The sequence below is a fragment of the Somniosus microcephalus genome, chromosome 4 (assembly GCF_052327205.1).
Source record: "Somniosus microcephalus isolate GS21.2 chromosome 4, FLI_Smic_1.0, whole genome shotgun sequence".
Classification (NCBI taxonomy): Eukaryota; Metazoa; Chordata; class Chondrichthyes; order Squaliformes; family Somniosidae; genus Somniosus; species Somniosus microcephalus.
Window position 1 is genome coordinate 35,365,767 of NC_140990.1, and position 25,544 is coordinate 35,391,310.

Here is a 25,544-nt window from a genome sequence, read left to right on the forward strand (position 1 = left end):
TTGGCTTTCATTGCTAGGGGGATAGAATATAAAAATAGGGAGGTATTGCTTCAGTTGTACAAGGTATTGGTGAGACCGCACCTGGAATACTGCGTACAGTTTTTGTGTCCATACTTAAGAAAGGACATACTTGCTCTCGAGTCAGTACAAAGAAGGTTCACTCGGTTAATCCCGGGGATGAGGGGATGGACATATGAGGAGAGGTTGAGTAGATTGGGACTCTACTTATTGGAGTTCAGAAGAATGAGAGGCGATCTTATTGAAACATATAAGATTGTGAAGGGGTTGGATCGGGTGGATGCGGGGAGGATATTCCCGATGATGGGTGAAACTAGAACTAGGGGGCATAGTCTTAGAATAAGGGGCTGCTCTTTCAAAACTGAGATGAGGAGGAACTACTTCACTCAGAGGGTGGTAGGTCCATGGAATATGCTGCCCCAAAAAGCTGTAGAAGCTACATCATTACATAAATTTATAACAGAAATAGACAGTTTCCTGAAGTAAAGGGAATTAAGGGTTACGGGGAGCGGGCAGGAATTTGGACATGAGTCTAGGTTCGGATCGGTTATGGCCCTATGGGTAGCGGAGCGGGCCCAGGGGCCGTGTAGCCTGATCCTGCTCCTATTTCGTGTGTCTAATTCTGTTAGATTCAGGAGATGGTTCTGTGATAGTGGATTGGCGGTTAGGATCAGATCAGCCATGATCTTATTGAATGGCGGAGCAGGCTCGAGGGTTCGATTGGCCTACTCCTGCTCCTATTTCTTATGTTCTTATGTTCTTATGTAGAGTGTTCCAGTGCATTGATTGTGGAAAGAGCTTTAACCAGTTACACAGCCTGAAAAAACATCGCACTGTTCACAGCGGGGAGAAACCGTACACGTGTTTTGTGTATGGACGAAGCTTAAACTGATCGTGCAACCTGGAGAGACACAAGGACACCCGCACCACCCGTGGAAATGTGGGGACTGTGGGAAGGGATTCAATTACCCATCTGAGCTGGAAACTCATCGACGCAGTCACACTGGGGAGAGGCCATTCATCTGCTCCATGTGTAGGACGGGACTCACTCAGTCATCCAAACTGCTGAGACACCAGCGAGTTAACACTGGGGAGAGGCCATTCACCTGTTCTGAGTGTGGGAAGGGATTCACTCAGTCATCCCAACTGCTAACACACCAGCGAGTTCACACTGATAAGAGACCGTTCACTTGCCCCGTGTGTGGGAAGGGATTCACTTGTTCATCCAGCTTTATTGAACACCAACTTGTGCACTCTGATAAGAGACCGTTTAAATGTTCCGACTGTGAGAAGAGCTTTAAACGCACGAAAGATCTGTTGAGACACCAACGCACTCACACGGGGGAGAGACCGTTCATCTGCCCAGTCTGTAGGAAGGGATTCACTTGTTCATCCAGCTTCCTTGAACATCAATTTGTTCACTCTGATAAGAGACCATTTAATTGTGCTGACTGTGAGCAGAGCTTTAAATACACAAAGGATCTGTTGAGACACCACGCACTCACACTGGGGAGAGACCGTTCACCTGCTCTGTGTGTGGGAAGGGATTCACTTATTCATCGAACTTAATTGAACATCAACTTGTTCACTCTGACAAGAGACCATTTAAATGTTTTGACTGTGAGAAGAGCTTTAAGCGCACAAATGACCTGCTAAAACACCAACGTACTCATACTGGGGAGAGGCCATTCAGCTGTTCTGTCTGTGAGAAGGGATTCACTTGTTCATCCAGCCTCATTGAACACCAACTTGTTCACTCTGACAAGAGACCATTTAAATGTTTTGACTGTGAGAAGAGCTTTAAGCGCACAAATGACCTGCTAAAACACCTACGCACTCACACTGGGGAGAGGCCATTCACCTGCTCCGTCTGTGGGAAGGGATTCACTGATTCATCCAACCTGCTGATATACCAGCCTGTTCACACTGGGGAGAAGCCTTTCACCTGCTCCGTGTGTGGGAAGGGATTCACTCGTTCATGCAACTTGCTGACACACCAGCGAGTTCACACTAGGGAGAGGCCATTCACCTGCTCCGTCTGTGGGAAGAGATTCAGTCAGTCATCCACCCTCCTGAGACACCAGCGAGTTCACAAGTGACTGCAGGGGTTGGATTCTGCTTTTATTGCTGCTGTTAATCACATCCAGGACTGTTCACTCTGTGACAGTTGGGGTTTCTTTCTGCTGATGTTTATAACCCTATAACTGGGCTGGAGTTTAATATTCTGTATAAATATCAAATAAATCAGCTTTGTTTCAAACACACTTTGTGTTGAGTCTGTGCTGACTCCATGATAAGAGGAGACTAATTGATGTCCTGTTACTGACTGCTCCATTTTTGGGCCGTTTCTTCTTTCTTACTCTGGATTATTTCGGTTCTGATCTAATTGGCCTTCTACCATCCTGGGAGTCCCATGATACAACGATAATGGAGTTGTTGACTAATCACAGCAATCAATCGCTATCAATGAGTCTACAACAGACCCAGACACGAGGCGAGGAAAACCCCAGTGGTGGAGAGCTTTAGGAGCCATCGGACCAAAGTCACCTCTTCCTCCCGAGCATTCTACACTGGTCACATGTCATGTCTCAAAGTACTCACATACTGTGGCCCAAAATCTTATTCTATGAATGAAATCGGTCCAATTTACATTTGAATGAATCAACACTAACTGCTTCCACCGTCTCCCTAGGGAGCCTGTCCCAGAGATTGACCACTCACCGAAATATTGTTTCCACAGATTGGATTTGAATTTACCCTCTTCAAGCGCAGGCCGTGTCTTCTGGTTCTACTGTTCTGGACAGGGTGAAATAACATGTCGTGCTCTACATTATCCAGTCCCTTTAGAATCCTAAAAACAGCAATCCTATCACCTCTCCACCTTCTCTTTCCAGTGTGAACAGGCGCAGTTTACATAACCTGGACATGTTGGCTCGATACTCAGTTAAATTCTGACACAAACCCTTTGATGCTTCTTAAATTGCATTAGCCGACACTTCACAAAATCCTAGAATGATACAGCACAGAAGGAGGCCATTCGGCCCATCGTGCCTGTGCAGCTCTCTGAAAGATCCATCCAATTACAAAAGCAACATACTGCGGATGCTGGAAATCTGAAATAAAGAGAGAAAATGCTGGAAATCCTCAGCAGGTCAGGCAGCGTCTGTGGAGAGAGAAACAGAGTTAACGGGTCAGGTCACTGACCTTCCATCAGAACCTTTCATCACACATTATAATCTAATGTATTACTCACTCTGGTTTAAGCGTTTATTGTGGTTAATAACGGCAAACTCTGTTGTTTCTCCTGATCTGATTACAGTTTCCAACCAGTCGATTCAGTGGAATGTCTTATCAGTGTTGCCATGGCGACCTGTCTGTAGTGAAATGCCCGTTTGACTTCTTGAAAGTGCAAAGTAACTGCGGACACACCAACACACTCACACTGGGGAGAGACCGTTCACCTGCTCCGTGTGTGGGAAGGGATTCAGTCTATCATCCAACCTGCGGACATACCAGCAAGTTCACACTGGGGAGAGGCTGTTCACCTGCTCCGTGTGTGGGGAGGGATTCAGTCTATCATCCAACGTGCGGACACACCAACACACTCACACTGGGGAGAGGCTGTTCACCTGCTCCGTGTGTGGGAAGGGATTCAGTCTATCATCCAACCTACTGAGACACCAGCGAGTTCACACTGGGGAGAGGCCGTTCACCTGCTCCGTGTGTGGGAAGGGATTCAGTCTATCATCCAACCTGCTGACATACCAGCGAGTTCACAAGTGACTGCAGGGGTTGGATTCTGCTGTTATTGTTGCTGTTAATCACATCCAGGACTGAACCATGTTCATTCTGACAGTTGGGGTTTGTTTCAGCTGATGTTAGTAACCCCTATAACTGGGCTGGAGTTTAATCTGTGTCAATGTCAAATAAATGAGCTTTGTTTCACACACACGCAGTGTGTCGAGTCCTTGATGTCTCGACAATAAGACGAGCTGATTGAGGACTTGTTACAAACTGAGTGGAATCCACCTGAGAACTGAGTTCCCACAACTTGTTAAAAGATGGGTCTACAAGATGTCCAAATCTGACAGGACAGAAAATTCTATTATATCACAGGGTCCACTTCAACCATCCAGGGCAGTGAGTCCCTGTAATATTGGATTATAACCTATGGGAAATATTCTGATAATCTGTTATTGTCACGGGGCAAAGCAGCCTTGTTACTTTAACATCAATTTAATCAAACTCAATGGACAATCCGATCTCCAAAGGGAAACGTCTCCTTAAAGCTGACGGTGTTGGCAGTTCTGCAGCTCATTTCTCAGTGTGAGCGTGTCAGAGTGAAAAGCTTTAACAACAGCCGATGTTTCACAAAGGGAGACCTCACCAGACCAAAGGCCATTGGTGGAGTTTAATGGGCTGTTTGTGTCACTGGGCTACAGGAGGCCATTTTTAACAGAAGGAAAACTGGTCACAGCAAACAGAGAGTTTAACAGACTGTCCCTGGTCCACTCGAACCCCCACCTTCTCTCTCTCTCACTATTTATGGGCACTGCTGCAGTAATTGCTCCTCTGACCTTTCCTCTCTTGTCCCTCCTACACCCCTAATACACGGCCCGACACAATCTCCCTCCCCCGACATCCTCACTGTGCTGGAATCCACACCAGTCTCCCCATCTGCTCCTTGTTCTCTCCCTGGATCCGAAAACTACTGAACTCAGTCGTCCCCTCCTGAAGTCTACAGGCTCTAAAACTGAAGCTTGGTGTCCCTCAGTCCCGACTCCTTGATTTACCTCCCCTTCTCTCCTCCTCTTTCCCCCTTGGTTGTGTTCCACACTCTGGGCCTTGGGCCTTCCCCGGGGATTCTCAGTATGAACAGCTGGGATGTGTTTGGAGACAGGGTGTCCCGGCTCTCCACCTTTAAAGGGACAAGGAGACGACCAGCTGGGCTGAATGGCCCTGCTTTATGACATCACTGCAGTGCCTAGCAACCAGCCTCCCTGAGCCCTGCTCATTATGGGCTGGGTTTAGCTCAGTGCTGTTACAGGAAGGGAAACAGGAGCAGGATTCACCCCGTGTGGAGCCCAGGATTAATGGGGAGAGGTACAGGATCAATTTATACCTTATTGAGTGAGAAATGTCATTGCCCCAGACACTCCCTGTCCCTCGGTATCTGTGTCGAGGAGCAGCTGATGGGTTTACTCTGTATCTAACCCGTGCTGTACCCGACTGGAGAGTGTTTGATGCTGACACTAGGGGCTCAGCTCCACGAGCACAACATTTAACCCAAAGATGATCTGATAAACCCATCAGCTTCTCCCCTGGACACAGGTCCTGAAGGACAGGGAGTGTCTCTGATATTTTGGTCGGTGTCGTTGATCAAGTTTTAACACCTCGCTCACATCTCCTCTCACTCTGCTTTGTTCTAATGAGAAGTGCCCCAGTTTCTCTCGTCTCTCCTCCTGGGAAAGAGAAGTTCAGCTCAGTTAGAAACTCAAACAGGCGCTTCACTGCAGACAGGCCATCATGAGGAAACATTTCTTTACCCAGTGAGTTATTATGATCTGAAATGCACTGCCTGAAAGGGTGGAGGAAGCAGATTCAAGAGTAACTTTCAAAAGGGAATTGGATAAATGTTTGAAGGGAAAACATTTACCGGGATATGAGGAAAGAGCAACGGAGTGGGACTAATTGGATAGCTCTCCCAAAGAGCTGGCGCAAGCATGATGGGCCGAATGGCTACCTTTTGTGCTGTATCATTCTCTGATTCTCTGATAACTAAAGCCTCTCATCCGTGGTATAACCTCAGTGAATTTATTCTGCAGCCTCTCTGTGGCCCCGACATCCTTCCTAGTGTAAGATGCCCAAAACTTATTCTAACTGCAGCTGAACCGATGGTTTTGTTTTCTACGCCCCATTTATAAAAAACCTCGGGTAACATTTTTAAACCACTTTATAAACTTGTCCTCCAACTTTTACAGATTTGTTATCTGATCTCGCTGTAGATTTTAGAGATATTAACATAACATGGCTGAAATACATTGACATCAAATGTCTGATCTAATGTGTATTATGGGAAAGAGAAGTTTAGTCTGAGTTAGAAACTCAAACAGATGTTTCACTGCAGACAGGTCGCCATGGCAACACTGATAAGACATTCCATTCACTGAATCGACTGGTTGGAAACTGTAATCAAATCAGGGGAAAGAACAGGTTTTGTCTGTTATTAACCACAATATAAGCTTAAAGTCAGAGAATGGTTACAGCACAGAAGGAGGCCATTCGGCCCGTCGAGCCCGTGCCGGCTCCCTGCAAGAGCACTTCAGCTAGTCCCACTGCCCCGCCCTTTCCCCGTAGCCCTGCAAATGTTTTTCTTTCAGCTACTCATCCAATTCCCTTTTGAAAGCCATGGTGTGGAGATGCCGGTGTTGGACTGGGGTGGACAAATGTAAGAAGTCACACAACACCAGGTTATAGTCCAACAGTTTTATTTGAAATCACAAGCTTTCGGAGCGCTGCTCCTTCGTCAGGTGAAGTGGAGAGATGCCTATAGACACAGATTATATAGACAGAGAATAATGCCAGATGATTACAGGTAATCTTTCTAACTGCCATTTATCACTGCGGACAGCCCGGGCTTAGGCTGCGCGAGCTGGAGCCGCGTGAGCTACACTGGAGAAGGTTGAGATTCCAGAAATAGTGGGGAACCAAGGGACTAATGAGAGTGAGGAACTTAAAGTAATTCATATCAGTCGAGAAAAAGTACTTGAGAAACTAACGGGACTAAAAGCCGACAAATCCCCTGGACCTGACGGCCTACATCCTAGGGTTCTAAAGGAGGTGGCTGCAGAGATAGTGGATGCATTGGTCGTGATCTTCCAAAATTCCCTAGATTCTGGAAAGGTCCTCGTGGAATGGAAGGTAGCAAATGTAACCCCGCTATTCCAGAAAGGAGGGAGAGAGGAAACAGGGATCTACAGGCCAGTTAGCCTGACATCAGTCCTCGGGAAAATGCTGCAATCCATTATTAAGGAAGTGGAACAGGGCACTTAGAAAATGATTATATGATTAGGCAGAGTCACCATGGTTTTATGAAAGGGAAATTGTGTTTGCATAAAGCTCAAAAGTGGGTTCCAAATCATTAATGCTCCAACTTCTAAGATTGGGAAGTGAACAGCTGTGAAATGGTAGGTTTTAGACCACTTCTGCAGCTTTCACCTATTCACAGCAATCCACAGTCATTGAGAACCCGACATACTTACCTGACGTGATAGCCGCTCTCCGGGAACCTCATTAAAAACCTGGGAAAATGGTAAGTACATGGGAAAATGGTGCTTAACTACCTTTTAACAAGCTTTAAAATATCTAAATTGACTGACCTGCTGCTGGTGTCGGGTCTGTTCAGGGATGACAGACCCGACACCAAGGAAACTCACAAGGAGGCGGTTCAGAGCAGGGTACCGACCCGCTGTCAATCTTTGTGGTTTTGACAGCGGACTCGCCTCCAAACCCGCACTCTGAGCTTCGGCAATCTTCAGCCCTTAGAGAACTGCGTCCAGTTCTGGTCGCCATATTATAAATAGGATATAGAGGCACTGGAGAGAGTGCAGAGAAGATTTAGAAGGATGACACCAGAAATGTGAGGGTTTACATATCAATTTCAATTTCAATTTCAATTTTATTGGTCACATAACTAAATACAAGAAGTGTAATCTAGTCAGTGAAATGTTTTTTTCTTGACGAGCCGAGAGCACCAAGCAGCAAGAACACTGAGCTGCCTGGTACACACGGAACTCGCAAGGACGGCAGCCATCTTCATCGGCGCCATCACAAAAAACACATACCGACATATACACGCATACATACTTTAAAATATAAATAAAGCAGACATAAAATAAATAAAAGACATAAAAAGACAGCACATAAAATGAACAAGCAATAATGTAAAAAAAAGTAATTTCTACAGTAATTACATTGATATTTCTACCCAGGCTTCTAGAATAATCTCTGGTTACAGGGTGGCCGCACTGGGAGAGCATCGTGTGGAACTCACAACTTATAATTAAATAAATTTAATTAATTAATTAATTAATAAAATTAAATAAATAAAGTGCCCCCTCAGTCTTTCTCGATGTTTCATATCAGGAAAGGATGAACAGGCTGGGTCTCTTTTCTCTTGAAAATAGGCTGAGGGGTGACCTAATAGAGGTCCTTAAAATTAGGAAAATTTTTTGATAGAGTGGATACAGAGAGAATGTTTCCACTTGTGGGGAAGAGCATAACTAGAGGCCATCAATATAAGATAGTCACCAAGAAATCCAATAGGGAATTCAGAAGAAACTTCTTTACCCAGCGAGTGGTGAGAATGTGGAACTCGCTACCACAGGGAGTGGTTGAAGCGAATAGTATCGATGCATTTAAGGGGAGGCTGGACAAGCAGATGAGGGAGAAGGGAATAGAGGGTTATGGTGATAGATTTAGATGAGGAAAGACAGGAGGAGGCTCTTGTGAGGCAACCACAGAAGGCAGTTGAGGCCAATTAATTAAATATATTTAAGAAGGAGTTAGATATATTTCTTAAGGCTAAAGGGATCAAGGGATATGGGGAGAAAGCAGGGACAGGGTACTGAGTTTGGATGATCAGCCATGATCTCATTGAATGACGGAGCAGGCTCGAGGGGCCGAATGGCCACTCCTGCTGCTATCTTCTATGTTTCTATGTATGGAGCATAAACGCCGGCATGGACTGGTTGGGCCGAATGACCTGTTTCTGTGCCGTATATCCTGTGTAATCCTGTGTAAAACTAACAATCTCAGTTTTGTAATTTTCAATTCACTATTTCCTGTAAACCGATTGTTAAAATCTGAGCCAGTGTGTTGTGAGACAAAGAGCCTTGTGTCCAATAAGGGGAATAAAGGCCCACAGCCTCCCCTGGCCCCGAACAAAAAGGACTGGAGAAACTCGCTGCCCTGCGGATCAGACAATCAGCCGGCGCTAGTCCCGCCCCTCGGGCTCCCCGATTGGTTGGAGGACCCGCCGCCGGCTCGCTCCTCCAGTCCCGCCCCGCTCGCTTCCTATTGGTCGGAAGCTCCCGTCAATCAGGCCGTGGAACCGGGTCACATGTCCCCGAGGCGATGACGTGCCCCGTCCAACTGACGCCGCTCGGTCCGGGGCCTCGTGGACTCTCAGGTGTTTCTATTTCTCTTTATTCTCTCCCGATCCACCCCTCCCCCCACCCCGCGCGATTCTCCACCCAATCGGAGCGGAGAAAACTCACCTTGCGTCACCGATCGCGACTCTGTAACCGACACCTTTCCCCGGAATGCCCCGCGCCGACTCCGTCCGACAGGATCCGAATGCGCAGGCGCAGCTCCGAGTGGGGGAGGGGGGTTGGTGTCCTCTGGGCACGCGCGGTTATTACCCTTGGTGACCGGGAGGGGTCGCTGTGCCGGACTCGGCCCAAACCGGCGTCCCGCGTACGCATGCGCGGACTCTCTGCTGTCAATCAACCAACAGCCAGAAGAGGTCGCTGGTGAGGCCAGTGAAGAAAGAAAGATTTGCATTTATATAGCGCCTTTCACCACCACCGGACGTCCCAAAGCGTTTACGATAGCAAAATACTGCAGATGTTGGAAATCCGAAATAACAACAGAAAATGCTGGAAAAACTCAGCAGGTCAGGCAACATCCGTGGAGAGAAATTTGAGTTGACGTTTCGGGTTGGACCCTTCTTCAAAACTGGAAAGAAAAGAAACTAGATCGAAGGCAGGGCTGCGATCGGACAAAAGAATAAATGAAACAAAAGAAGTAAAAGAGATTAGAAGCTAGACGAGATGGTAATAGGCTGGGATTAGGTGTAAAGTGTACTGGCAGGGCAAAAGATAGCTGCCAGGTGTGAGAGAGAAACAAAAGGAAAGGGGGGGGGGGGAAAGGAGTGGAACAAATACAAGAGAAAATGAAATGGGGGCCGAGCTTATGATCTGAAATTGTTGAACTCGATATTGAGTCCGGAAGGCTGCAGACTGCCTAATCGGAAGATGAGGTGCTGTTCCTCGAGTTTACGTTGAGCTTCCGTGGAACAATACAAGAGGCCAAGGACGGTGAGGTCCGAGTGGGAATGGAGCGGTGAATTAAAATGACAGGCGACCGGAAGCTCGGGGTCACCCTTACGGACTGAACGGAGGTGTTCCGCAAAGCGGTCACCCAATCTGCGTTTGGTCTCCCCAATGTAGAGGAGACTGCATCGTGAGCAGCGAATACAGTATACTAGATTGCGAGAAGTACAAGTAAATCGCTGTTTCACCTGGAAGGGGTGTTTGGGGCCCTGGACAGTGGGAAGGGGGGAGGTATAGGGGCAGGTGTTACATCTCCTCCGCTTGCACGGGAAGGTGCCAGGTGAAGGGGAAGGGCTGTTTGGGGTGATAGAGGAGTGGACTAGGGTGTCTCGGAGGGAGCGGTCCCTGCGGAATGCTGAAAGGGGAGGGGAGGGGAAGATACGTTTGGTGGTGGGATCGCTTTGGAGGTAGCGGAAATGCCGGAGGATGATCCGTTGAATATGGAGGCTGGTGGGGTGAAAGGTGAGGACAAGGGGAACCCTATCGTGGTTCCGGGAGGGAGGGGCAGGGGTGAGGGCAGAGCATTTTGCAGTCAATGAAGTACTTTGAAATGTAGTCACTGTTGTAATGTAGGAAACGCGGAAGTCAATAATCGCACAGCAAGCTCCCACAAACAGCAATGTGATAATGACCAGATAATCTATCTTTTTGTTATGTTAATTGAGGGATACACATTGGCTAGGACACCGGGGATAACTCCCCTGCTCTTTCCCACATTATAACAGTGACTACACTCCAAAAGTACCTCGTTGGTTGTAAAGCACTTCAAGACGTCTGCTGGTCATGAAAGCACTGTATAATGCAAGCCTATCTTTCTCGAAATAGTGTCATGGGATCTTTTACATCCACCTGAGAGAGCAGACAGGGCCTCAGTTTAATGTCTCATCCGAAAGACGGCACCTCCGACAATGCAGCACTCCCTCAGCACTGCACTGGAGTGTCAGCCTAGATTTCTATGTTCAAGTTTCTGGAGTGGAACTTGAACCCACAACTTTCTGACTCAGAGGCGAGAGTGCTACCCACTGAGTCACTGGCTGACACTAAAGAACAGGCAGTTCTGACGAAAGGTCATCGACCTGAAACGTTAACTCTGTTTCTCTCTCCACAGATGCTGCCTGACCTGCTGAGTATTTCCAGCAGTTTCTGTTTTCATTAAAGAAACGAGGGAGTGATTGCTGACAGGAAGAATGTTCGGTCGTCCTGTGCATGCGCACCTCCCTGGCAGCTGAGGTGAAACACCGACTCGCCCCCACCTGAGCCGTGCACACGTACCAGATGTTGCGGCTCCGCATGCGCGCCCGATGTTTTATGTGCTTTGCGGACCGATCGGGACGGGCGATTGTGGAGCAGGAGGGAGAGCGTGGGGACCATGAGCACATGCGTGGGACTCAGCATCAACAGAGCACTTTCTGGAGCACCGGGGCTTGTGGGTATTACAGCCGCCATTACTGCTGATCCTTTCAACCAACCTGTGCAGCAGCTGGGGCCTGAAAATCAGCTTCACTGCCCCTAGGGTTGGAAAGGGGAAAATTAAACAACAGTTTGCTTCTGATCCTTTTCTGATCTCAATTTACAGGGTTATAGAAGTGGAGCAGTTACAGGCGGGAAGCTCAGACCAAACATCACGTCAAGATCTGACAGAGTCGCTCGATTCATCAGGACCTGAATATCATCGGCCTTTGCACATGGAAGGAGAAAGCAGTGATCGCAGCAATGACAAACCGCACAAGTGTTCGGTGTGTGGACGCGGATTCAGCCGATCACCTGACCTGGTGAGACACGTGCACCGTCACACCGGGGAGAAACCGGGTAAAGGTGGGGACGGCGGGAAGGGATTCAGTTTCCCGTCTGCATTGGAAATTCAATGGCGCAGTCACACCAGGGACAGTCCGTTCACCTGCTCCATGTGTGGAAAGGGATTTGTTCGTTCATCCCACCTGCAAACACACCAGCGAGTTCACACTGATGAGAGAACATTTCAGTGTCCTAACTGTGGGAAGAGCTTTAAAAGCCCCCGGGATCTGAAGGAACACCAGCAAGCTCACACTGATGAGAGACCGTTCAACTGTCCTGACTGTGGTAAGAGCTTTAAAAGCCTCGGGCATCTGAAGGGACACCAGCTTGTTCACACTGACGAGAGACCCTTTAAATGTTCTGACTGTGGGATGAGCTTTAAAAGCCCCCGGCAACTGAAGCGACACCAGCGAGCTCACACTGATGAGAGGCCGTTTAACTGTTCTGACTGTGGGACGAGCTTTAAAAGCCCCGGGGAACTGAAGCAACACCAGCTTGTTCACACTGGGGAGAGACCATTTCAGTGTTCTGACTGTGGTAAGAGCTTTAAAAGCCCCGGGGAACTGAAGCAACACCAGCTTGTTCACACTGGGGAGAGACCATTTCAGTGTCCTAACTGTGGGGAGAGCTTTAAAAGCCTCGGGCATCTGAAGGGACACCAGCGAGTTCACACTGATGAGAGACCATTTAACTGTCCTAACTGTGGTAAGAGCTTTAAAAGCCCCGGGGAGCTGAAGTGACACCAGCTTCTTCACACTGATGGGAGGCCGTTTAACTGTCCTGACTGTGGGAAGAGCTTTAAAAGCCCCCAGGATCTGAAGGAACACCAGCGAGTTCACACTGGGGAGAGGCCTTTCACTTGCTCTGTGTGTGGGAAGGGATTCACTCAGTCATCCACCCTCCTGTCACACCAGCGAGTTCACACTGATGAGAGACCCTTTAAATGTTCTGACTGTGGGAAGAGCTTTAAAAGCTCTAAGAACCTTAAGAGACACCAGCGTCTTCACATTGATCATAGAATCTAACAGCACAGAAGGAGGTGATTCGGCCCATCGTGTCTGTGCCGGCTCTTTGAAAGAGCTGTCCAATTTAGTCCCAAACCCCAGCTTTATCCCCGGAACTCTGCAAACTAGTCCTCTTCAAGGACATGTCCAATTACCGTTTGAAAGTTCCTGTGGAACCTGATTCCAGCATCCTTTCAGATGGTGCGTTCCAGATCTTAACAACCCTCTGTGTGAAAACAATTCTCCTCATTCCCCTCTAGTTCTTTTAGCAACTATTTTAAATCTGTGACCTTTGGTTACCGACCCACTTGCCAGAGTGAACAGTTTCTCCCTACTTGCTCGATCAAAACCCCCTCACCATTTTGAACACCTCTATTAGGTCTCCTCTTAACCTTCTCTGCTCTAAGGGGAACAATCCCAGCTTCTCCAATCTCTCCACATAACTGAAGTCCCTCATCCCTGGTACCATCCTGGTCAACCTCCTCTGCACCCTCTCCAAGGCCTTGACATCCTTCCTAAAGTGTGGTGCCCAGAACTGTACACAAGACTCCAGCTGAGGCCAAAACCCTGCAGCTGTACAAAACCCTGGTTAGACCACACCTGGAGTACTGTGAGCAGTTCTGGGCACCACACCTTAGGAAGGATATATTGGCCTTGGAGGGAGTGCAGCGTAGGTTTACCAGAATGATACCCGGACTCCAAGGGTTAAGTTACGAGGAGAGATTACACAAATTAGGGTTGTATTCCCTGGAATTTAGAAGGTTAAGGTGTGATCTGATCGAAGTTTTCAGGATATTAAGGGGAACAGATAGGGTAGATAGAGAGAAAATATTTCCGCTGGTTGGGGATTCTAGGACTGGGGACATAGTCTAAAAATTAGAGCCAGACCTTTCAGGAGTGAAATTAGGAAACACTTCTACACACAAAGGGTGGTAGAAGTTTGGAACTCTCTTCCGCAAATGGCAATTGATGCGAGATCAATTGTTAATTTTAAATTTGAGATTGATAGGTTTTTGTTAACCAAAGGTATTAAGGGACATGGGCCAAAGGCGGGTGTATGGAGTTAGGTCGCAGATCAGCCATGATCTCATTGAATGGCGGAACAGGCTCGAGGGGCTGAATGGCCTCCTCCTGTCCTATGTTCCTAACTAGTGATTTGTAAAGGTTTAGTGTAACTTCCTTGTTTTTGTATTCAATGGCCCTATTTACAAAGCCAAGTATCCCATACGCTTTCTGAACCGCCTCACCAACTTGCCGTGGCACTTTCAAAGATTTGTGAATATGGACCCCCAGGTCCCTCTGCTCTTGCACCCCCTCAAAATAGTCCCATTTAGATTATACGGCCTCTCCCTGTTGTTCCTCCCAAAGTGCATCACTTCACACTTATCCTCATTTAATTTCATCTGCCTTGTGTCTGCTCATTTCACAGTCTGTCTCTGTCCTTCTGAAGTCTGCTACTACTATGCTCACTATTTACTACGTTGCCAAGTTTTGTATCATGCGTAAACTTTGAAATTTTACACCTATACCCAAGTCCAGGTCAGTTATATATAACAAGAAAAGCAATGGTCCTAATCCCGACCCCTGGGGGAACCCACTGCATACTTCCCTCCAGTCAGAAAAACATCCCTCAGCACTGCTCACTGCCTCCTCTCCCTTAGCCAATTATACCCAAATTACCATCAGCCCTTTAATTCCCTGTGCTTCTATTTTCCGAGTAAGTCTCTTGTGTGGTACTTTATCAAATGCCTTTAGAAAGTCCATGTATACAACATCTGCTGCACTACCTTCATCAACCTTATGTTACTTCATCAAAGAACTCAATCAGGTTAGTCAGACACGATTTACCTTTAACAAATCCATACTGGCTGCCTCTTATTAACCCATGCTTCTCCAAGTGAGAATTAATTTTGTCCTTGACAATGGTCTCTAGTCGTTCACCCACCACTGACATTAGACTGATTGACCTGTAGTTACCAGGTTTATCCCTCTCCCCTTTTTTAAACAGGAGTGTAACATTTGCAATCCTCCAGTCCTCTGGCACCACTCCCATATATCTGAGGGAGATTGAAAGATTGTGGTCGGAGCTTCTGCTATCTCCACCCTAGCTTCCCTCAGCAATCTAGGATGCATCGCATCTGGACCGGGTGACTTGTTAACTTTGAGTGATGACAACCTATTTAGCACCTCCTTTCTATCTATTTTTATCCAATTTCTCTACTCCCCCCTCCTCTACTGCGACATTAACTTCATCCTCTTCTTTTGTGAAGACAGATGCTAAGTACTCATTCAGTACCTCAGCCACGCCCTCTGCCTCCGTATGATGAGCTCCTATTTGGTCCCTAATCGGCCCCACCATTCCTTTAACTATCCTTTTACTTTTCATATGTTTATAGAAGATTTTTGGGTTCTCTTTTATGTTACCTGCTAATCTTTTCTCATATTGTCTCTTTGCCCTTCTTATATCCTATTTCAATTTCCCCCGCACTCTCTGTATTCTGCCTGGTTTTTGACTGTATTCTGTACCTGACATTTGTCGTAAACCTCCTTTTTCTGTTTTATTCTAACCTCGATATCCTTTGTCATCGGGAGCGCGAGCTTTGGACGCTCCATCTTTCCTCCTTATGGGAATATGTTTGGTTTGTACCCAAACTATCTCAGCCCTGAAGGCCTGCCGTTGGTCATTCACTGTTTTCCTGGACAATCTTTGTTTCCAGTCCACCTGTGCTCGATCCCTTCTCAAATCACGGAAATTGGCTCTCTTCCAGCTGGGTATTTTCACCGTTGATTTTTCTTTGTCCCTTTCCATAACTACTTTAAACCTACTGATATTGTGATCACTGTTAACCAGATCCCTCCTGCCCCAGAACCGATGAGAGACCCTTTAAATGTTCTGACTGTGCAAACAGGTTTCAGAGGTCATCCAACCTGCTGAGTCACCAGCGAGTTCACACAGATCTTCAAAGATAGGAAGATGTTTTAGAAAGGCTGGCGACACTAAAAGTTCGCAGCCATCTCAGAGTAGTATCCCTTTAATTACAATCTCGCAGAACAAGAAGAATCACTGTCCCTTTAACTACCACAAATCCCTGTGTGGAGGAGAGGGGGAGATACAGTCTGTCCCAGTAACTGTTGCAGAACAGAATCAGCGACCCTGTACCATAAGGGCTTGACCCTCCCCACTCCCTGCTTTTCCTCAAGTGTCTCATCCTTAAAATTCTCATCCTTGTTTTCAAATCCCTCCGTGGCCCCGCCGTCCCTATCTCTGTAATCTCTTCCAGCTCCACAACCCCCCGAGATATCTGCGCTCCTCTAATTCCGGCCTCTTGAGCATCCCCGATTTTAATCGCTCCACCACTGGCGGCCGTGCCTTCAGCTGCCTGGGCCCTAAGCTCTGGAATTCCCTCCCTAAACCTCTCCATCTCTCTACCTCTCCTTCTTTAAGATGCTCCTTAAAACCTACCTCTTTGGTCATCTGCCCGAATATCTCCTTATGTGGCTCGGTGTCAAATTTTGTTTTCTAACGATGCTGTAAAGAGCCTTGGGACGTTTTACTACATTAAAGGCACTTTATAAATACAAGTGGTTGTTGTTGTTTCCTGAAACTAATACTAAATTCCCCAGAGGGAAAGAAACTTGTACTTTTACTCCCAAATATTAAAAAGTTTGTTCTACAGAAGCACGGGTTTTATCTGCTCTTATTGATTAATTTAAAAAGTCTGTATTAAAACCTGAGCCAGTGTGTTGTGAGACAAAGAGCCTTGTGTCCGATAAGGGGAATAAAGGCCCACAGCCTCCCCTGGCCCCGGCCCCTGAACAAGGGACTGGAGAAACTCGCTGCCCCGCGGATCAGACAATCAGCTGGCGCTAGTCCCACCCCTCGGGCTCCCCGATTGGTTGGAGCACCCGCTGCCGGCTCGCTCCTCCAGCCCCGCCCCGCTCGCTCCCTATTGGTCGGAAGCTCCCATCAATCAGGCCGCGGGCCCGGGTCACGTGTCCCTTGCCGGGCGGAGCTGCAGGTCTGCGGGAGCGGGGTCGGGAGATTAATAAACTGCGTGTAGGCCGCGCCGCAGGGTTTATAAAGTTGGAGAACGGCCTCAGGCCCGAATGAGATCCAGTGGCCCGGTCTGTCTTCCGCCGGACAGCAACGGTGCGGCTTTTTCTCGGTGACAGGCCCGGGTTATGTGCCGCCATCTTGGTGGAGGAAAGGCGGACCGGTTCCCCCTGCAGCATGGCGCATGCGTGGCCATCTTCTCTCCTGAGGCGGTCCCTGGGACCGAGGATGACGAGCTTCCGCTAACAGTGGGTTGTCAGGTGACTGATGAGCGCGGCAGCAGGAAACCCGGACAGGAGAAACCACAACTGGATCGACACAGCAGAGCCACCAATCCAGAGCCGGCTTGTATCAGGGTGGTGTGGAGATGCCGGAGTTGGACTGGGGTGGACAAATGTAAGAAGTCACACAGCACCAGGTTATAGTCCAACAGCTTTATTTGAAATCACAAGCTTTCGGAGCGCTGCTCCTTCGTCAGGTGAAGTGGAGAAATGCATAAAGACACAGCTTATATAGTCAGAGAATAATGTTAGATGTTTACAGGTAATTTGCCAACTGCCATTTATCACAGCTCGGCAGAGAGATAATCACAGCAATCAAAGGTGTGAATAGTGTCCAAACAGGTCAGTCAGGAAAACATTACATCAAAGAACAATGAGGTGGGGTCACAAGGGGTCAAATATTGCAGATGCTGGGGTCTGTATGAAAAACAAAAAAACAGACAAAAAACATTTTTTTTTGCTGGAAATCACAGCAGGTCCAGCCACATCTGTGTAGAGAGAACAAGCCAATGTCAACTCGAGTCTGGATGACCCTGCATCAGGTGGGGTTACATGTAGCGTGACATGAACCCAAGATCTCGGTTGAGGCCGTCCTCATGGGTGCAGAACTTGGCTATCAGTTTCTGCTCGATGATTTTGCGTTGTCGTGTGTCTCGAAGGCCGCCTTGGAGAATGTTTACCCGAAGATCGGAGGCTGAATGTCCTTGACTGCTGAAGTGTTCCCCGACTGGGAGAGAACACTCCTGCCTGGCGATTGTTGCACGGTGTCTGTTCATCCGTTGTCGCAGTGTCTGCATGGTCTCGCCGATGTACCATGCTCCGGGGCATCCTTTCCTGCAACGTATGAGGTAGACAACGTTGGCCGAGTCACATGAGTATGTACCATGTACCTGGTGGGTGGTGTCCTCACGTGTGATGATGGTATCTGTGTTGAGTACAGACCCCAACATCTGCAATATTTGACCCCTTGTGACCCCACCTCATTATCCTTTGATGTAATGTTTTCCTGACTGACCTGTTTGGACACCATTCACACCTTTGATTGCTGTGATTATCTCTCTGCTGAGGTGTGATAAATGGCAGTTGGCAAGATTACCTGTAAACATCTGACATTATTCTCTGACTATATAAGCTGTGTCTTTATGCATTTCTCCGCTTCACCTGACGAAGGAGCAGCGCTCCGAAAGCTTGTGATTTCAAACAAAGCTGTTGGACTATAACCTGGTGTTGTGTGACTTCTTACATTTGTATCAGGGTGGGTGCTGGATGCGGAAGCCGGTCCCTGGCCGCCTGTGTCGGTCCTTTTGTTGCTTCAGTTTGAACTGGAGTGGAGATGGAGGAGAAGCTGCTGGGTTTAACCCCCAGTACTTCTGAGCCCAGGAGGACCCAACAATTTCCAATGTGGGACTGTCAAGGGAGGTGGATCCTGGGGGAGATTAGGTTGTTAAACAGACACTGTCCCTACAATGTAAAGGAGTATTGTTTTAGGAACAAGCATTTCTGTAGAGGCTTTTAATCTATTTTACATATGCAGATTTTTTTATTCATTCTAGAGATGTGGGTGTCGTTGGATGGCCCAGCATTTATTGCCCATCCCTAGTTGCCCTGGAGAAGGTGGTGGTGGGCCACCTTCTTTAAACACTGCAGTCCGTGTGGTGAAGGTGCTCCCACAGTGCTGTTAGGGACGGAGTTCCAGGATTGTGACCCAGTGACAATGAAGGAATGACAATATATGTCTAAGTCAGGATGGTGTGTGACTTGCAGATGATGGTGTTCCCATGGAGCTGCTACTCTTCCTTCTAGGCGGTAGAAGTCGTGGGACAGGTAGGGTGGCAGGTTCCCTTCCATAAGAACACAAGAATTAGGAGCAGGAGTAGGCCATACGGCCCCTCGAGCCTGCTCCGCCATTCAATAAGGTCATGGCTGATCTTCGACCTCAGCTTGACTTTCCCGCCCGATCCCCATATCCCTGAGGGACATTAGTGAACCAGTTGGGATTTTACGACAATCCGGCAGCTTTCATCGTTACTTTTTTTCTAGTACCGGCCCCACAAATTCACGGACTCATTGAGCTCAATTTCACAACCTGTCTTTTGTGTTTTTGTGGGTTCTCTCACGCTCCCTTTTTCTTGTTTTATATTCATTTTACAGGGTATTCGAAGGGCAGGATTTGTAGACAGGATATTTAGCACAAACATCACATCAAGATCTGACAGAGTCACTCTATTCATCGGGACCTGGATATCATCAAACATAACATGGAAGCAAAAAACACCGTTCACAGCGGGGAGAAACCGTACACGTGTTCTGTGTGTGGACGAGGATTCAGTCGATCCTCTGGCTTGGTGAAACACAAGCGCAGTCACACCGGGGAGAAACCATGGAAATGTGGGGACTGTGGGAAAGGATTTGATTACCCGTATCAGCTGGAAACTCATTGACGCAGTCACACCGGGGAGAGACCGTTCACCTGCTCAGTGTGTGGGAATGGATTCACTCAGTCAAGTGACCTGCTGACACACCAGCAAATTTACACTGGGGAGAGGCCATTCACCTGCTCCGTGTGTGGGAAGGGACTCACTCAGTCATCCCAGCTACTGAGACACCAACTTGTTCACACAAACATGAGACCTTTTAAATGTTCTGACTGTGAGAAAAGCTTTAAAAGCAAAAGGGATCTGCTGACACACCAGCGAATTCATTCTGGGGAGAGGCCGTTCACCTGCTCTGAGTATGGAAAAGGATTCACAAATTCAACTACCCTTCTGACACACCAGCGAGTTCACACTGGGGAGAGGGCATTCACCTGCTCCGTGTATGGGAAGGGATTCACAAATTCATCCCACCTACTGACACACCAGCAAGTTCACACCGGGGAGAGGCCATTCAACTGCTCCGTGTATGGGAAGGGATTCACAAATTCATCCCACCTGCTGACACACCAGCAAGTTCACACCGGGGAGAGGCCGTTCAACTGCTCAGTGTGTGGGAAGAGATTCACTCAGAACTGCAGCCTGCTGACACACCAGCGAGTTCACACTGGGGAGAGGCTGATCACCTGCTCCGTGTGTGGGAAGGGACTCACTCAGTCATCCCAGCTGAGACACCAACTTGTTCACACAAACATGAGACCTTTTAAATGTTCTGACTGTGAGAAAAGCTTTAAAAGCAAAAGGGATCTGCTGACACACCAGCAAATTCATTCTGGGGAGAGGTCGTTCACCTGCTCTGAGTGTGGAAAAGGATTCACAAATTCAACCACCTTTCTGACACACCAGCGAGTTCACACTGGGGAGAGGGCATTCACCTGCTCCGTGTATGGGAAGGGATTCACAAATTCATCCCACCTACTGACACACCAGCAAGTTCACACTGGGGAGAGGCTGTTCACCTGCTCAGTGTGTGGTAAGGGATTCACTCAGAACTCCAGCCTGCTGACACACCAGCGAGTTCACACCGGGGAGAGGCTGTTCACCTGCTCAGAGTGTGGTAAGGGATTCACTCAGAACTGCAGTCTGCTGGCACACCAGTGCACTCACTCTAGGGAGAGGTCATTCACCTGCTCCGTGTGTGGGAAGGGATGCACTCGGTCATACAACCTGCTGACACACCAGCAAGTTCACAAGTGACTGCAGGGGTTGGATTCTGCTGTTAATGCTGCTGTTAATCACATCCAGGACTGAACCCTGTTCACTCTGACAGTTGGGTTCACTCCTGCTGTTGAACTCCACCACTGGCCCTGCTGAAGGTTGTAGGCTCAGCGAGTGGGGCCTCCAGGAGTGGACAGTAAGAAAGCTGGGTTTCGGTATCCTGACAAATATATGGCGAGGAACCAGAGGAATCCTTACTAAGGAAGTGACTGGGGTTTCACCGGCCAGCATAGGTCTAGGGGTGAATGATGCCTGACTCCCTGAACTGTCTTACATTGAACCCAGTTCAGATCAAGATGAATGAGTTTACAGGAGAATAGAGAGAAATATCACCCACAGTTGAGGGAGACAAAAGCAGCCATTAGAGAAGCTCAGAGATCTTTGGAAAAGAAGATGGTGCTCAATTGTGGTAATAATGTCAAAATCTTTCCCAGCTCTGTCAGGAGGCAGAATCCCGTTAAAGATGGTTTCGGGCAGGGATGGGCAATGATTTGGGCTGGAGGGCCACTTAACAAGTTGTGGTGAGCTGTTGAGGGCCGCACACCAATGTTGCCCCTAAGGTGCGCGGCTGCACGGTGGCGCAGCAATGGCGAGGCCCCGTGCAGGCCGCTCACCAGCTCCTGCCACTGGGAGAGAAACCGCGCAGCACATTTAAAGGGCCCACGCACGTTGGTGAGAGCAAAGTGTTCAATTGGTGAATCGGAAACAGTCCGACTCATAGTGTTGAGCATCGCACCACTTCTACCCTCCCAATAATTTATCAACATCAATTCAGATAGTCCTCAGATACTATCTTAAATACACAGAATGTGGTGTAAGACAGCAAAATCTGCCACTACTAAATGAATGAAATGAGTGATCGATCGATCGATGGATTATATGTTGGACTGAAAGTCCACGTGGCTGTTTGGTCCAGCGGCTCGAGTCTTTTGAAGCACAAGTACCTCTTTGTGGACACTGTTTCTGCTTCAAAAAACTGAAGGACATCAGAAGTCATTAACGGAGATGGGCACAGCATGCCAGCTCAACAAATGGCACCAAAGAATGGTGGGATGTGGGTTTATGCCCATTCTCCCTCACACTGCAAATCCTTAATCTCCACTGGACTGTCGGGAAGAAAGAGGGGGGTCAACAGAAAGTGAGCGTGTCCCCACAAGGAAGTACATTTGGATGGTGAGACCCCACGGGTCACAGTAGAATGGCAGGGTCAGAGCAAGCTGCCCACCTGTTCCCTCAGCTGAGAATGCTTTGGCTGTGTGCAGGGACCTAAAGAGAAAAAAACACACAACAAAAAGTAAAAGGCAAAAGAAAACTTCAAAGGATTTGCTTAAAGTAAGAAAATACTATATTTGTAAAATAACTGCAGGTAGTTCTTTGGCTAAGCTCTTACTTAGTCAAACAATCATATTCCAATAAATGACATTGCAGCTTGCTGTTGATGATAATTAGAGATGTACTTTGCAGATAAATAGTGTACGAGGTTAAAAAGCAGAAAGCTTCCCATTTGGGGATTCGTGTTGCTGCAGAACTGCTCAGGCTGTTTCCATAGTTATTTTATTGTCCTTTTGGCCATTTTTAGTAGTTGTCCTTCTAGTTCAGATATGCTGGGGGTAATTTGAACCTCCCCCACCTGACGGGATTGAATTTCCTGCCCGTTTTACACCTTCCCCGATTTTGCTCTCCAATGATTTCAGTCCAAAGTGAAATCGGGCGGGTGTAAAACAAGCAGCCGGTCTGAGCGCATTAGTTTCCCGCCGGGTGCGTGAGGTTAAAATCACCCCCTGCTGTTTCCAAACACAACTCAATCAAATTTCTCCTGACAATAGTTTGGTTCTGATCCTTAATAATGTTCCAGTTACTCTTATCATCACAATTACTTTAATTCTGACATTTGGCCTGTGATCTGACAGCAAAGCAGTGATCTCGTCACATGCAGTGAGCAAATGGGAACGAACTGGAGGTCCATTGTGCAGGAAGAAACCCAGACACGCAACGACCTTTTCTCTCATTTGAAGATGTGCATTGCTGAAGAGGATAACACAGCTTGTAATGTGAAGGACAATCTAGTGTCAGGCAGTGTGCTTGGTGATGTCCAAATATTTATCATCATCCAGTCTGGTCCTCTGCATTGAAAACACTTGGAACATCTCGGATTTGTGAAACATTGAGGTTGATTTTATTGGAAATATCAAATTCAGCTCTGATTTGCAAACCTTTATTATCGCAATGCTCTTGACATTGAGATGCATCAGTCAGCTGAATAAGGTAGATTTGATATTTTCAATAAATACAGGGATCAGTGTCATAGAAAACGTAGAAACATAGAAGATAGGAGCAGGAGTAGGCCATTCGGCCCCTCGAGCCTGCTCCGCCATTCAATGCGATCATGGCTGATCATCCAAATTCAGTACCCTGCCCCTGCTTTCTCCCCATACCCCTTGACCCCTTTAACCTTAAGAAATATATCCAACTGCTTCTTGAACATATTTAATGTATTGGCCTCTACTGCCTTCTGTGGTAGAGAATTCCACAGGTTCACCACTCTCTGGGTGAAGAAATTCCTCCTAATTTCTGTCCTAAATGGCCTACCCCTTATCCTTAGACTGTGACCCCTGGTTCTGGACTCCCTGACCATTGGGAACATCCTTCCTGCACCTAGTCTGTCCAGTCCTGTCAGAATTTTATAAGTTTCAATGAGATCCCCTCTCATTCTTCTAAACTCCAGTGAGTACAAGCCCAATCGACCCAATCTCTCCTCATATGTCATTCCTGCCATCCCAGGTATCAGCCTGGTGAATCTTTGCTGAACTCCTTCCATGGCAAGAACATCCTTCCTCAGATAAGGCGACCAAAACTGCACACAATACTCAAGATGTGGTCTCACCAAGGCCCTGTATAACTGTAGCAAGACATCCTTGTTCTGTACTCAAACCCTCACGTTACGAAGGCCAACATGCCATTTGCCTTCTTAACCACCTGCTGCACCTGCATGCTTACCTTCAGCGACTGGTGCACAAGGACACCCAGGTCTCGTTGCACTTCCCCTTCTCCCAATCTATTGCCATTCAGATAATAATCTGCCTTCCTGTTTTTGGCACCAAAGTGGATAACCTCACATTTATCCACGTTATATTGCATCTGCCAAGCTTTTGCCCAATCACCCAACCTGTCCAAATCATCCTGGAGTTTCTCGGCACCCTCCTCACAGCACACACGCCCACCCAGTTCGGACCAGGGAGCAGTGATGCGAGGAGGAGCCCGGTATAAAAATCGGAGCAAGCACCGAGGCCCGACCAGTTCCAGGGCGCAGCGAGGCGAGGAGGAGCCCGGTATAAAAACTGGCATGAGCACCGAGGCCCGACCAGATCGGACCAGGGAGCAGCAAGGCGAGGGGGAGCCCGGTATAAAAAACGGCACGAGCACCGAGGGCCGACCAGTTCCAGGGAGCAGTGAGGCGAGGAGGAGCCTGGTATAAAAACCAGCGCGAGCACCGAGGCCCGACCAACTCAGCAGCGGGGAGAGAGGTAAAAAGTAATCGGAGTGTGACATCACCAGGGAGCAGGTAATTGATTGGTTGGTAAGTATTTCTCTTTTTTAAACTTTAACTCTGTGGTTTATAGTTGCTAAGGTCTTTTCTGGTGTAGCGGGGACTGTTGGTAAACCATACAAGCGCCTTAGAGTTTATCTTTAATTGGTGATAGTGAATTAATTTAAATTAATTAAAGGGTAAGTCATGCCAGGAGAGCCCAGCCCCGTGTTATGCTCCTCTTGCTCTATGTGGGAATTCAGGGACACTGCCGGTGTCCCTGATGACCATGTGTGCCAGAAATGCATCCAGCTGCGGCTACTAGCAGACCACATTGCGGCGCTGGAGCTGCGGATGGATGGGCTTTGGAGCATTCACGATGCTAAGAGGGTCGTGGATAACACGTTTGATGAGGTGGTCATACCGCAGGTAAGGTCTGCACAGGCAGAAGGGAAATGGGTGACCATCAGGCAGAGCAGTAGAGGCAGGCAGGTAGTGCAGGGGACCCCTGTGGCCATCCCCCTCTCATACAGGTATACCGATTTGGATACTGTTGAGGGGGATGACTTACCAGAGGAAGGCAGCAGCAGCCAACTTCCGGCACCAGGGGTGCTTCTGCTGCTCAGGAAGGGAGGAAAAAGAGTGGGAGAGCAATAGTGGTAGGGGATTCTATCATAAGGGGAACAGATAGGCATTTCTGTGGCCATAGACGTGACTCCAGGATGGTTTGTTGCCTCCCTGGTGCCAGGGTCAAGGATGTCACTGAATGGCTGCAGGGCATTCTGAAGGGGGAGGGTGAGCAGTCAGAGGTCGTGGTTCACATTGGGACCAATGACATGGGTAGGAAGAGGGATGAGGTCCTGCAGCAAGAATTTAGGCAGCTAGGTAGCAGATTAAAGAGCAGGACCTCAAAGGTTGTAATTTCTGGATTACTCCCGGTGCCACGTGCTAGTGAGTATAGGAATAGGAGGATAGAGCAGATGAATGCATGGCTAAAGAGTTGGTGCAGGAGGGAGGGCTTTAGTTTCCTGGATCACTGGGCCTGCTTCTGGGGAAGGTGGGACTTGTACAAGTCAGACGGGTTGCACCTGAACCAGAGCAG

General features: G+C 48.0%; 1 protein-coding gene across 1 annotated transcript; it reads left to right on the top strand.

Annotated features, from left to right (window-relative positions):
- Positions 1–23,486, top strand: LOC147118613 (uncharacterized). The gene is given in 5 exon segments (XM_085984497.1): positions 1–1,510; positions 1,513–2,077; positions 3,675–3,789; positions 12,674–12,934; positions 19,801–23,486. Coding segments are annotated over 5 exon segments (2,499 nt in total). The 5' UTR covers positions 1–1,047; the 3' UTR covers positions 20,896–23,486.
- The last annotated feature ends 2,058 nt before the right edge of the window (positions 23,487–25,544 follow it).